This window comes from Pollachius pollachius (genome assembly GCF_949987615.1).
Source record: "Pollachius pollachius genome assembly, chromosome: 2".
Lineage (NCBI taxonomy): Eukaryota > Metazoa > Chordata > Actinopteri > Gadiformes > Gadidae > Pollachius > Pollachius pollachius.
The window spans coordinates 8,008,161-8,020,660 of record NC_136935.1 but is presented as its reverse complement, the minus strand read 5'-3'; the positions used below and the strand labels follow the sequence as shown (position 1 = coordinate 8,020,660).

The 12,500-nt window shown below is 54.3% G+C and overlaps 4 protein-coding genes across 7 annotated transcripts in view; 2 read left to right on the top strand and 2 right to left on the bottom strand.

Annotated features, from left to right (window-relative positions):
• Positions 1 to 791, top strand: part of ppp2r5d (protein phosphatase 2, regulatory subunit B', delta) — a gene marked incomplete at both ends in the record, with an annotated part of 12,780 nt that extends 11,989 nt beyond the window's left edge. For all 3 annotated transcript variants that reach the window (XM_079729649.1, XM_079729651.1, XM_079729650.1), the window contains one exon: positions 654 to 791. In XM_079729649.1, coding sequence (XP_079585775.1) covers positions 654 to 791 — 138 coding nt within the window. The remainder of the gene's footprint in view (positions 1 to 653) is intronic.
• A 2,125-nt stretch (positions 792 to 2,916) lies between these two features.
• mea1 (male-enhanced antigen 1) lies at positions 2,917 to 5,567 on the bottom strand. Of its 2 annotated transcripts, none has more exons than XM_079729664.1 (4): positions 5,464 to 5,567; positions 4,879 to 5,211; positions 4,270 to 4,372; positions 2,917 to 4,044 (listed from the first exon to the last, which is right to left on the bottom strand). In XM_079729664.1, the coding sequence occupies exons 2-4, from the start codon at positions 5,176 to 5,178 to the stop codon at positions 3,845 to 3,847; spliced, it is 603 nt and encodes a 200-aa protein (XP_079585790.1). In that variant the 5' UTR covers positions 5,179 to 5,211; positions 5,464 to 5,567; the 3' UTR covers positions 2,917 to 3,844. The 2 variants fall into 2 exon arrangements, with proteins under 2 accessions (XP_079585790.1, XP_079585791.1); XM_079729665.1 differs by having other exon boundaries at positions 4,879 to 5,207; positions 5,464 to 5,532.
• Positions 5,568 to 5,802: 235 nt separating this feature from the next.
• dnph1 (2'-deoxynucleoside 5'-phosphate N-hydrolase 1) lies at positions 5,803 to 8,178 on the top strand. The gene is made up of 4 exons (XM_079729666.1): positions 5,803 to 6,158; positions 7,064 to 7,135; positions 7,759 to 7,869; positions 7,958 to 8,178. Exons 1-4 carry the CDS (start codon positions 6,023 to 6,025, stop codon positions 8,074 to 8,076), a joined length of 438 nt encoding a protein of 145 aa, XP_079585792.1. The 5' UTR covers positions 5,803 to 6,022; the 3' UTR covers positions 8,077 to 8,178.
• Positions 8,179 to 8,660: 482 nt separating this feature from the next.
• dlk2 (delta-like 2 homolog) overlaps positions 8,661 to 12,500 on the bottom strand; it is a gene marked incomplete at its 5' end in the record, with an annotated part of 33,320 nt that continues 29,480 nt past the window's right edge. Inside the window, 8 exon segments of the mRNA XM_079729054.1 lie at positions 8,661 to 10,065; positions 10,548 to 10,699; positions 10,701 to 10,802; positions 10,804 to 10,842; positions 10,844 to 10,886; positions 11,267 to 11,411; positions 11,648 to 11,750; positions 11,752 to 11,782. Coding sequence (XP_079585180.1) covers positions 9,699 to 10,065; positions 10,548 to 10,699; positions 10,701 to 10,802; positions 10,804 to 10,842; positions 10,844 to 10,886; positions 11,267 to 11,411; positions 11,648 to 11,750; positions 11,752 to 11,782 — 982 coding nt within the window. The 3' untranslated portion in view covers positions 8,661 to 9,698.

Here is a 12,500-nt window from a genome sequence, read left to right as displayed (position 1 = left end):
ATGTTATGGGGTTTGCCTGCCTTCGCTATACGTAGCGCGACGTGATAAGATGCTTCTGTTGCCTTCATGTTAATAGTGCCAAATGACTGTATTATGTTTTTTTGTGACTGCAAAACATCACGCTTCCTCTCAAACAACTCAACTGGCTTGTTCACTAAATTTGTGTCCTTAGTTTCAATGTGACGCCGAATCTGCATGGTCTCATGCTATGATTTGCTAGGACCTCACACTGCGGCAGAGGTGCAGCCTCAGACCCTGACCAGGTGAAACCTAACTTTAAGTATTCAGGATCATATATCCTTCGTTTTTTGCTGGGTCCTGTCTCCTCCCTTAATGCTGACTTCTTTTGACGTGGAACAAGGAAACTATGCATTTTAAAACTAATACATGCACGCACAATAACCGATATTAATAGAGCTGCATACAAATGTGTATTTTTTCTTGGCGCGTCGCGTTTCGCGCCTCCCCTGTGGCTCTTTGGCGCCCCCCAGGGGAGGCGCGCCTCACCTATTGAAAACCGCTGCTATAACACACCGCATAACACACACACATACACACAATACAGAAACACACACACACAAATAAATCACACGTTCCCCAAACATAATCACCTCCCTCTCTCTCCCCATGCTCACCCCCCCCCCCCCCTCCAGGGCATGAAGGACATGAGGAAGGAGAAGGTCCTGACGAGGAGGAAGTCGGAGCTGCCGCAGGACGTCTACACCATCAAGGCCCTTGAGGCGCACAAGAGGGCCGAGGAGTACCTCACAGCCAATCAGGAGGCCCTCTGACGCCAAGGAGGCGGGCCCAGCTGAGCGTGACTCCGCCCACCGCTCTCCCCGGGGGAGGGGCGTCGCGGTGAGGTTGCCCCGGGAGACGCTGACCCGGGGCTCGCATTTAAAAAAAAAAGAAAAAATAACTGTGGCCCCGCCCCCCTCGCCTGGCGGTGGGCGTGGCCAGGAACAGTGCGCTCGCTGGGCTCCGCCCCCGACAGGAAGCTTCACGGACAACTTCACTGCGCTGCCCGCCTCTCTACATCCTCAGCCAATCAGTCGCCTTCTCTCTTCAGCTAGCCAATCATCTCTCTGCCTTCGAAAGAACCCTGCCCCCCTGCCTCCCGCTCCACACCCTCATCCCTCCGCCACACACACACACACACACACGCACACACACACGCACACACACACACACAGACATACACACAGGAGTGCACGTGCATGCACGCCCGCAACAGGGGTCTGGGTCTGACACATGAAGGCCAGCATCCTCCCGGTCGTCGTGGCGACTGTTTCCAGGTCCGGTTCTCCTCCTCTGGACTCCTCTGGCTGGTCTCTGCACTTTAACCTGGGCGGTGTTGCCTAGGCAACAGCATCCCTGAGCCTGCGTCCCCGGTCCTTCTGGGGCCCCAGACTCTCCTCCTCCTCCTAGTGATATCAGCCAATCAGAAACTGCGATTGTTAACATCCTGTTTTGTCTCTGATGTTAATGTTGGGAGGATGTGATGTCACACGCAGGTCCACGTCGGTCGGGTTCCTGTTGGAACCGGTTTGGAGTTGAGGTGCTATTGGGTCTGGGTCTTCAGTCTGTCCTGGTTCTGATTGGTTCCCGGTGGTCACATGTTGAGGTGGCCGAGTCAGTCAGCAGCCAGGACAGAAGGTCAAGCTCACAACTCCTCCCCCTCCCTCAGTAGAGGGGTGGGCTAGATGATGGGTCATAATGTGGGTCAGGGTTTAGGGGGGTTAAATGATGGGTCATAATGTGGGTCAGGGTTTAGGGGGGTTAAATGATGGGTCATAATGTGAGTCAGGGTTTAGGGGGGTTAGATGATGGGTCATAATGTGGGTCAGGGTTTAGGGGGGTTAAATGATGGGTCATAATGTGGGTCAGGGTTTAGGGGGGTTAAATGATGGGTCATAATGTGGGTCAGGGTTTAGGGGGGTTAGATGATGGGTCATAATGTGAGTCAGGGTTTAGGGGGGTTAGATGATGGGTCATAATGTGGGTCAGGGTTTAGGGGGGTTAAATGATGGGTCATAATGTGAGTCAGGGTTTAGGGGGGTTAGATGATGGGTCATAATGTGGGTCAGGGTTTAGGGGGGTTAAATGATGGGTCATAATGTGGGTCAGGGTTTAGGGGGGTTAGATGATGCTTATCATGTGGGTATCCTTCCCTGTAGCCCAGTTTACCCTCCTTATGGTGGGTATCAGGTTCCAATCCCACCCCTGCTGTCAACCCAGACACACTACCTAAAGCTCCTCCTCCTCTATTAAGCCCCTCCCCTCTACATATTCTCAAAGCGCCAAAGCAATATCATACAAGGGTGAAACCTCTCATGCTGTGCAGAGTGCATGGGTGCGCGTTGAAACAATCCTCCACAGACCACAGCGAGACCATTCTCTTTATCTCCCCCTGGGTGGTCCGCGTCCAATCGCTGCATGGCAGCCTCCCTCCGATTGGTGTCCTCCTCGCAAGCTTTGCTGTCAATCACTCTGAGCATTCCAGCGGTGGGGGCTAGGCCCGGCCCTCCTCCTCCAATGGCTGCTCGCTGGGCCGGACCCATAGTAATCCAAATTTAAATCTTCTGTTATTATTTTATCGGATGAGCCCCGTATGCCTGAAGCTGTTGCAACGCCTGCCTTTAAAGTTTCAATTCAATTAGATTGTATTTGTATAGCCCTGAATCCCCATTACAGTCTCAAAGGGCTTGACAGGCGGATGGATCTGAGTTCTCTGTTAGTGCGCTGCAATGAGGGTCATGTGATGGGACCCCCTGCGGTCCCGCTGGGCCCCTGTCCTCCGCAGGGGGGCGTCGCCCCAGCTGGGGAGGAGGAGCTTCAGAGAAGGCACCATTTTCAAATCAAGACGTCTGTCCCCCCACCCCACCCAGCACCATGTAAGCCACTCCCACACATGAGTCCATCAGAGTCCTTTAATAGAGTAGAGCATCACACGCAGAGGAAGCTTTTGTACGGAGGAGCTGAATTAAGAGGAGGTCTGACGTCCCTGCGCTGTCGTCTCCTCCTCCTGCTCCTCCTCAGAGTATTGACGACGGCATTGTATTGATTAGTTGTACTGTATTGACAATAAAAAGGAACAAAGTTAAAAACAATCAAATGTAACTCATAGAAACGTCTGGGTGGAATGTAGGAGACAGAGAGGGGGGAGGGAACCACGGGTTCTGATTGGTTCAGAGACGGATCGATCATGGGATTGGTTGGTTAAAGGGCGGGAAGAACAGCAGAAACCTCCTAGACCCGGACCTCTGACTGGGCGGCGCCAGGTCATATCGAGATCATATGATTGGTTGGATTTCAACCATCCTAACTTCACCATGACGACATCTGTCAGACCACTCTGGATGAGTTCTGCAAGTTTACTGTTAAGGGTCCAGTTTTTGTCAAGTTCACTCAATAAAACTTTATTGAAACAGCCTAACCACAGAGCTGCTGGGTCAGAGGACAGGACGCACATCACTACACACCAACACACTGGGAACACCTAGAGCTCACAGGGGCTTCAGTGGCACAACAGCAAACTAGTTTAAACAGGATCCATGCCAGGCTAAACTGGTTTTAGCAGCCCTGGTTAAAACTGGTTGAAAAAGCGGTTTCAACTGGTTCAAACCAGCTCAGACTTGATACGGTCTAAACCTTATCGGAATTGGATTGGTTGAAACAGCTGCGAACTGGTTAAAACCGGAGCTGAACTGGTTTAAACTGGAGTCGAACAGGTTCTAAACACAGGTGGTTCCCCGGCAGGCTGGGTCTTCTCTCCCAGAGGTCAGCGGGGTTCCTGTCCGAGGTCACAGTCCGGTAAGGGGGGGGTGGGTTGGAGGGTCATAGTTCAGTCCAGGTCCGGGTCCAGGTCCGGGTCGGGGTCCCTGTCTGGCAGGCCGCGGAGGGCGGAGCTGCTCTGGTGGGTGTGCAGGGTGTGCTGGACCATGTGGGTCCACTGGTCGTCGGAGATGGCCTGAGCCCAGGCCGGGACCCCCAGGGTGGGAAGGGCGATGGTGGCCATGGTCCTCTTCACCAGCTCCACATGGTCTGGGGGTGGGGGGGGAGAACACACGTCACTACACAAACTAACACTATGGCACTACCACTGTAATGCTACACACACTACAAAACTACACACTGTAGCACTACACACACTAACACTACGGCACTACACACACTAACACTGAGGCACTACACACACTGTGGCACTACACACACTGGCACTACACACACTGTACCAGAACACACACTTGGGAGCACTATTCTCTTTACCTTGGTCCATGGGGATGGAGGCGTGGCTTCGCCCGGCCACCTCCCCCTCTGGCTCCGCCTCCTCATCACTGTCAGGAGGGGGGGGCAGGTGCAGGCCCATCGCCTAGGCAACCATAGGGACAGGGCTTCAGTTTAGGTTTAAGTTGCTGTACACTTTGAAGAATACACACTAAAATATGCATAATATGTAAAACAATAACATCACGTCCACTTGGTGGACCGGACATTTAAACAACAGGTGAGACCAGCGCTGGGATGGCTGAACCAGGGGAGCTGAAACATCTAAACAGACCCTTTAGTTTTAGTGGATTAAACTATGCTTACTTTAAAACAAGCCTTCAATATTAAAAAGCGCCGACTCCGTTATGAGGCATGAACATGAAACACTTTTACTTTTCGGTTTCTTTAAGGTCAGAGTCGACACACCGTTCTGTAACCTCCAGGTGAAGGTTAGGTGGTGGTGGTCAGTGGCATCAGCACAAAACGGACCAATGGAAGAGCGAGTTGTTGGAATGCATCCCCACCTCTAGCCGGGTTAAAGTGGGGGTGCGTTCCAACAATCAGATGACCGTGTTTCTCAGGTAACACCAGGCGGACGGGAGCCCTCACCTCTATCCGGTCCTGGACCTCGAGTATCTGCTCGGCGTGGGGGTCCCCCGCCTCCAGCCCGTTCGGCCCCTCCGGGTCCTGGTTCAGCGGCTGGTAGTAGTACCCTGCGTTCTCCTCCTCTTCTTCGACGCCTCCCTCTCCTCCGTCCTCCTCCTCATCGCCGTCCTCCCCGCTCCACTCCCCGCCCACCCCCACCACGTCGTGCACTGCTCCGTCCGACGGCCGCTCCTGACCCAGGTCGTCCTCCGAGTTTGGCAAGATTCTCTCCGGTCCCATGTCTCCCGACACCGCCACTTCCATCCACGGTCACAGCGGTCTGGAGGAGGAGCCTGGCTTGGGTCGGGACGGGACGGACGCAAGTGGTCAGCAGGATGGGAGACGACACGCAAGGAGGCCAGAGCGTCACAGAGCCACAGACCGTCAAGGAGCCCCGGACCGTCCAGACCCCCTGCGCTGGTGTTGTGATCTCTCTACGGCGGGTCTGGAGCTCGTTAACGGGCTGTTTATCATCGGTGTCGCCTCTGTCACATGCATGTGTCGCTGGTCAACGTTCAGCATTAACGTTTGCGTTTAATGTTGTCTTACCTGGTGTGGATTCACCTTTTATTCAGCGCTGTCCTGATAGTCGTCAGTCGCTCCGGGGGGCCGTTGCTCTACTTCCGGGTACGTCACAGGCGGAAACGGAATTTTAAAGTATTGCGGACAAAACCTTTTTTATTGGTTCTTTAGTGTGGTGGATCTCAAAAAAAAGAGTAAATAATACGTAATAAATACAAGGTACAAGGTAATACAAATGTTCCCGTTGCAGACTTCCCCCGTATAGATGACTGAAACGCATAGTTTCACTTATAAATATAACATCATAAAATTAGATTTCATGAGAGTTTGAGAAATATTTTGTGGTTGGTTTGGTGAGGATCTGAACTCCAACAATATCAGAAGTAATTATTTCCAGAAGTTTTCAACCACAAGCGAAATGACGTTATCGACAATCCCCCAGAGCGCGTCACGCGTGACGTCATTACGCAACGCTACATTTGCATACAGCGCGCCAAACAGAAACGTGCTTTCCTTCTTGCAGGTCTCTTCGTGTACTGTTAACCCGTTAAAAAAGCCGTTAAAACCCGTTAATTAATACGCAAGCATGCATATCTACTTCTGTGGGAGTATCCGAGGCGGGCGACAGGACGTGGCCATCTATCAGAAGATCGTCCGCAAGTTAAAGACGTTTGGAGAAGTGCTCACGGAGCACGTGAGCCACGATGAGCTGTCAGAGAAAGGTGAGCTCCATCACAATCAATTAATCAAACCAATCATTTAATCAATCAATCTAAAGGTTTAGAAGCATTCACCTCTCAGTAGAATGTACTATGGATAGTGAACTAGGGGTAGTGAACTAGGGATAGGGTACTAGACATAGAGTACTAGATAGTATACTAGAGATAGTGGACTAGCGATAGTGTACAAGATAGTTTTACTAGAGATCGTGTACTAGATACGATACTAGAGATAGTGTACTAGAGAAAGTGTACAAGATAGTTTTAATAGAGATAGTGTACGAGATAGTTTTACTAGAGATAGTGTACTAGAGATGGGGTACTATAAAGTGTACTAGATACTATACTAGAGATAGTGTACTAGAGATAGTTTACTAGATAGGTTACTAGAAAGTGTACTAGATAGTATGATAGAGATAGTGTAACTGGTGAGGCTTTGATACGAGCAGCTCCAGAAGTAGCCCCTCTACTGGTAGTGTGAGTAGAAGTTCATGTTATGATATCAACTGTTGTCTGTGCAGTTCCGATTGACAAGTTCAGATAATGTCAACTTGGAGTGTTGGAGCTATTCAGGTCTAAAAGTTATCAAACCCACACACCCCGCTTCCACACTTATTGTATGTTGTACGTCCTGGCACTTAGAAATAGTCCTTAGCATGGTGAAGCATCGTCTTCTAGCTTACTCTGTTGTGTACGGGGAATGGGTTGACCTAGCGGTTGTTAGTGTTTGGCTCTTTGCTCTACCAACATCCTTATTGTACCGACAGTGATATATTTTTGTTTGTCTTTCTTCTGACAAATGTACTGATTGTAAGTCGCTTTGGATAAAGCGACTGATAAACGCCCTGAATGTAAATGTACATGTCCAGCCAGACGTAGTGATGGGTCTGTTGTCTCTGTGTCCCCAGGAGAGTACGCAGCCCTGCGCGGGGAGAAGGCCATCCACCAGAGAGACATGGACTGGCTATCCCTGTCCGACGGTAAGCACTCCCTCTCTGGTCTGGGGATAGTCCAGTTGTTGGGGTTGGAAGCTCCGAGCCAAACGGTTTAATTCCTCTGTCTACCCTGAGCCTCTTCAGCAAGGCACCCTGGTGAAGAGGCATCTAACCCCTACCTGCTCCTTAATGACCTGTACTGTCTAACCCCTACCTGCTCCTTAATCACCTGTACTGTCTAACCCCTACCTGCTCCTTAATGACCTGTCTCTGTACTGTCTAACCCCTACCTGCTCCTTAATGACCTGTCTCTGTACTGTCTAACCCCTACCTGCTCCTTAATGACCTGTCTCTGTACTGTCTAACCCCTACCTGCTCCTTAATGACCTGCCTCGATACTGTCCAACACCTACCTGCTCCTTAATGTCCCGTTTCTGTACTGTCTTACCCCTACCTTTGGAATTAACCGTTGGCTAGATGGTTAAATGGTAAATATACTCATTGATTTTAGATGTTTGGGTACAATCTGTTAGTACAAGGTGTTAATATGTAGTAGTATGTAGTAGTCTGTAGTCAGTATCTAACGTGTGTTGCTACATGGATAAACTCCCGCACCAGCTCCGTCTGGCCCATCAGTCCCAGACTAAGCTGTGCTTCTTGGTCCTTAGTGATCGTTGCCGAGGTGACGCAGCCGTCGCTAGGGGTGGGCTACGAGCTGGGCCGAGCAGTTGCCATGGAGAAGAGTATCTTCTGTCTGTTCCGGCCCTCGTCCGAACGATGTAAGACCCCCGCTCCGTTCCTCTCCCCCGCACTCTCACACTAATGTTCTACTGTCGGCCATTTTTAATGCTGACTGTTCGTGTCCAGCGCTGTCGGCCATGATCCGCGGGGCGGACGACGGAGAACGGGTCCAGGTCCGCGACTACGCCGAGGAGGAAGTGGAGGCCATTTTGGACGAGTATTTCGCCAAGCTGAACAAAGTCTGAAGAAATGGATGATCAAATGTTTTTAGAATGTCACCTGACCTCTGACCTCCCAGCTGAACGTGGGAACCGTTCAACCCGTGTGTTTTTTACCGTGTGTTGATATAAAATCCAACAATGCCTTGAAACAACAGCTGTGTTGTCTGGCTTTCGTTACACGTGACAACGTTTCACCACTTGGTGGCAGTAGAGGTTCGTCGATTATAGTGACTGAACAAAATGGTATGATTACCTTTTTTTTTATTTAACTGCTTTGTTGTTAATGCTTTTTTTTTTCTTTTAATATGATCATGGCGTATTCTGTAGCGACCTTCGCTGGTCCTTCCCTTTCTGTCTTAGTCAGCGGGGGGGCTATTCATCAACATCGTTGTGGGTGGTCCTTAACACACACACACACACAGTACACACACAAATTTGCTTTGAATTTTTTTTAGGTGCAACCTAACTGAATTAGAATATCCATCCTGTGTGTGTGTGTGTCATTCTGATGAATCGACTCCTTCATTGAGGACCACAGGAACATTATTTGCATCTTTATTGCCACAATTCAACAAAACTGACAGCCCAGAAAATGACATTCAGCTTCCACAACATAAAGGACATCAATAAATAACATACATCTATATACACATTTACACAGGCCCCTCTCGGGGCCGGTGACAGGGGCGGGGGGGCTGTAGGGGCAGCCTGAACCACGCCCTACAGCTCCACCACCTCCATGTTCTGGGAGGAGCCACAGAACCACAGCTCACCCTCAGATGGGCGTCAGAGCCAGGTGAACTCCAGATTACCAGTCTACAGGTGAGCCCTGAGGCCGAGCACCAAGGGGGAATCACGCTCTGCGCTGAAGAGTCGACCTAACAGCGCCCTAGTGATGCTGTGGGTTTCCACGGCGACGCCCTAACGATGCTGTGGGTGTCCATGATGACACATTCTTGGTTCTGTGTCTGCGATTCTGAGCCTAGTCGACAAAAGGTCGTTAGCAGAGCGGCACGCGGTCTTCCTCATGTGATGATGACGACGGCCTCTGTGGGAGGGGCGGTGTACCCGTGACAATGGCCTCTGGGGGAGGGGCGTGGTACCCATGACAACGGCCTCTCGAGGCGGGGGCATGGTACCCATGACGACCAGCTCATGGGGTCGGTCAGCAGTCTGTAGCCCCCGCCCCCTGTAGGGCTGAACGCCATCCTGAAATGAACCCTAGACTCTGTGTCACGTGACCCTCCCTGGGAAGGGTCAGGGGTCGTGACCTCTCGGTACGGGGGTCACGACCCGGAGGGAATGTTAGACAGAGGACCGAGCCCCTGGTCCCGGTCTCTCTCTCTGGTCCCGGTCTCTCTCTCTGGTCCAGGGTTACTCCTGGACCCTGTTGGGTCTGGACCAGTACTGGTCCTGGTCCGGAATGCAGGTCCAACAGGACCCGGGCAGCGAGGGGCTCGGACCCGGGTCAGACCGGGACCTGCAGCTTCTCTGAGCCGGTTCACAGGGCGGGACTCTTTCTCGCTCTCTCTCTCTGTGTCTCTCTCTGTCTCTCTGTCTCTGTCTCTCGTCCCGTGTCCCTCGAACCTGTGCCCTCTCTCTCTCTCCATGGTGTTCCTAGCTCGAACGCCCCGGTGTCCGCTTGTCTATATCACCGCAGAGTTGAGTCTCTTCTTCTCTGGTTCCAACTCGGTAGGTGGGTCCAGGAAGCTGATCTTGCACTCCTGCTCCTCCACCGCCCCCTGGCTGTGCTCCGGCATCGCCGTCGCCATCGAAAACCCGCTCTCCTCCCGGGAGAGCGGGGGCGGTCTGTGTCGTGGCCCGTGGTCCCGGTTCTGGCAGCAGCCCCGGAGCACCACGCCGACAGTGATCAGCACCACGGCCAGGGTAAGGGCCCCCAGGACCCCCACCACCAGGACCTGGGCCTGGGAGAGGCCCCCTCCTTGGGCCCCCACCTCCCTCACAGACACCTTGAACAGGGGGGGGTCCCTGGCCCCCGACGGCGCCGTGGTCCTGATGAGAGAGGCATTCCTGCCTCCGGCCAACGACCCGCCGGCTCCAGGAGACCCCCACTGCATAGTCCTCCCCCCTGCTCCTCCTCCTCCTCCTCCTGCTCCTCCTCCCCCACCTCCTCCTCCTACTCCTCCTCCCCCACCTCCTCCTCCTCCTCCTCCAAATCCTCCACCCCCTCTACCCACATCAATGCCTCCTCCCCCCTCCTCCCCCTCCTCCCTCCCCTCACCTCACCTCCTCCTCCTCCTCCCTCACCTCCTCCTCCTGCTGCTCCTCCTCCTCCTGCTGCTCCTCCTCCTCCTCCTCCTCCTCTCTCCCAGCCCTGGGAGGTCCAGACCGGCAGTCGGGGGCGGACCTCGCCCTCCTCGACCTCCTCCCCTTCCTCCCTCCTCCTCCCTCCTCCTCCTCCCTCCTCCCTCCCCTCCCCCTCCCTCCCTGTTCCTCCTCCCCCCCGCCCCCCTTCCTCGCCCCTCCCCCCGCGCCTCCCTGGCAGGTGGGGGCCGGTGAACCCGGGGGGGCAGACGCAGCGGAAGGTCCCGGCGCCGTCCAGGCAGCGGCCCCCGTTGAGGCAGGGGCTCCGGTCGGCGCACTCGTCCCTGTTCAGCGAGCAGAAGCGCCCGCTGAAGCCGGGGGGGGCAGAGGCAGGAGAAGCGGTTGACCCCGTCCACGCAGGTGGCCCCGCCCCCGCAGGGCCGCATGGCGCAGTCGTCCAGGTCCACCTCGCAGCGCGCGCCCCCCATAGCCCGCCAGGCAGCGGCAGCGCAGCGCGCTAGCGTTAGCCGCCGTCGTCCTCACACTGACCGCCGTTACGGCACGGAGACCTGGGGGGAGGGGGGAGGGAGGGGTTAGTCAGACAGCAGGGGGGGGGGGGGGGGCGGGCTATGGGGGCCCAGAGTCAACAGGTTCTGGGGTCAAACCCCAGTGGCCTCAGTCTCTCCTCTCCCCTCTCTCTCTCTCTCTCTCTCTCTCTCTCTCTCTCTCTCTCTCTCTCTCTCTCTCTCTCTCTCTCTCTCTCTCTCTCTCTCTCTCTCTCTCTCTCTCTCTCACTCTCTCCCCTCCCTCTCCCCCCCCTCTCTCCCTCCCTCTGCCCCCCTCTCCCCCCTCTCTCTCTCTCTCTCTCACTCTCTCCCCTCCTCTCCCCCCCTCTCTCCCTCCCTCTGCCCCCCTCTCCCCCTCTCCCCCCCCCTCTCTCCCCCCTCACCGTCTCTGGGAGCAGGGTCCAGTCTTCAGCTGGCAGTGTCTCCCCTGGTAGCCGTGGGGACAGAGGCAGGTGTAGTCCCCCGACTCCTCCATCATGCAGGTGGCCCCGTTACGGCACGGCTCCTCCCTCCAGCACACCTGGACGTCTGGCAGGAAGCAGGAAGTGACATCATGTAGGAGCTTCAGCTGTTATGACCTCCCCCCTACGGCGCCCTTTCCTTCCTCCGTCATCCTGTCTGCCCCTTTAATACGAGACCGCCCCTACTACTCCCCAACATAAACACAGCAGAACGTCTGTCCCGTGTTGCCGAGGGGGACACTAACGTTCTAGAACCCCTCCGTCCCCTCCTGATGACATCCCGGCACCACCTCCTGGCCTCACCTTTGTCGCAGAAGCGCCCCCCCCAGCCCGGGAGGCAGCTGCACTGCCAGGGCTGATGGCAGGAGCCGTGGACGCAGCCCGGGGTCGGCACGCAGGCGCCCCTCGCAGCGCGGCCCCGCCCAGCCCGGGTCACACCTGGGGACACACCCACCTCGTTAGTGACTTCACTCACCCACCAAACCCCGGGACACACATGGGGACACACCCACTCGTTAGTGACCACGCCCACCTCGTTAGTGACATCAACCACAGAACACACCCCGGGCCCCACCTGGGGACACGCCCACCTCGTTAGTGACCACGCCCACCTCGTTAGTGACATCAACCACAGAACACACCCAAGGCCCCACCTGGGGACACGCCCCACCTTGTTAGTGACCACGCCCACCTCGTCACAACATACAGCCGGGCAGGAGAGGGGAGGAGTCAAGGTAAGGCAGGATGAGCTACCTATTGTCTGTAAGGACTCTGAGACAAGGCTGAAGTGCAGGTCAGGGAGGCTTTAATTAGATATGATTTAATTTGATTTAATAGATATTAAGAAACATAATTAACTTTTAGTTCCTCCCTCCGCCTTCACTTCATCCAGGTTCATCCCAGTTCTCATTTACCCCAGATGATGATACCATCTATTATTTAAACCAGTCTACTCCGAGCCCGGATATGCTAACGTCACTACATGCTCATTAGCGGTCCCTGCTGTGGTCAGCCGCTTGGAGGTGCTAACGCTCAACTGGAGCGCCACAGAAACGCTATTTCCGAACGTCTCCACAAAAGCTGGCCAGTCTGGACAGACATGCGTTTTCGCTGCCAGGGAATTCGCCAGGCCACTGATAGCTTTATTGCCACTGAA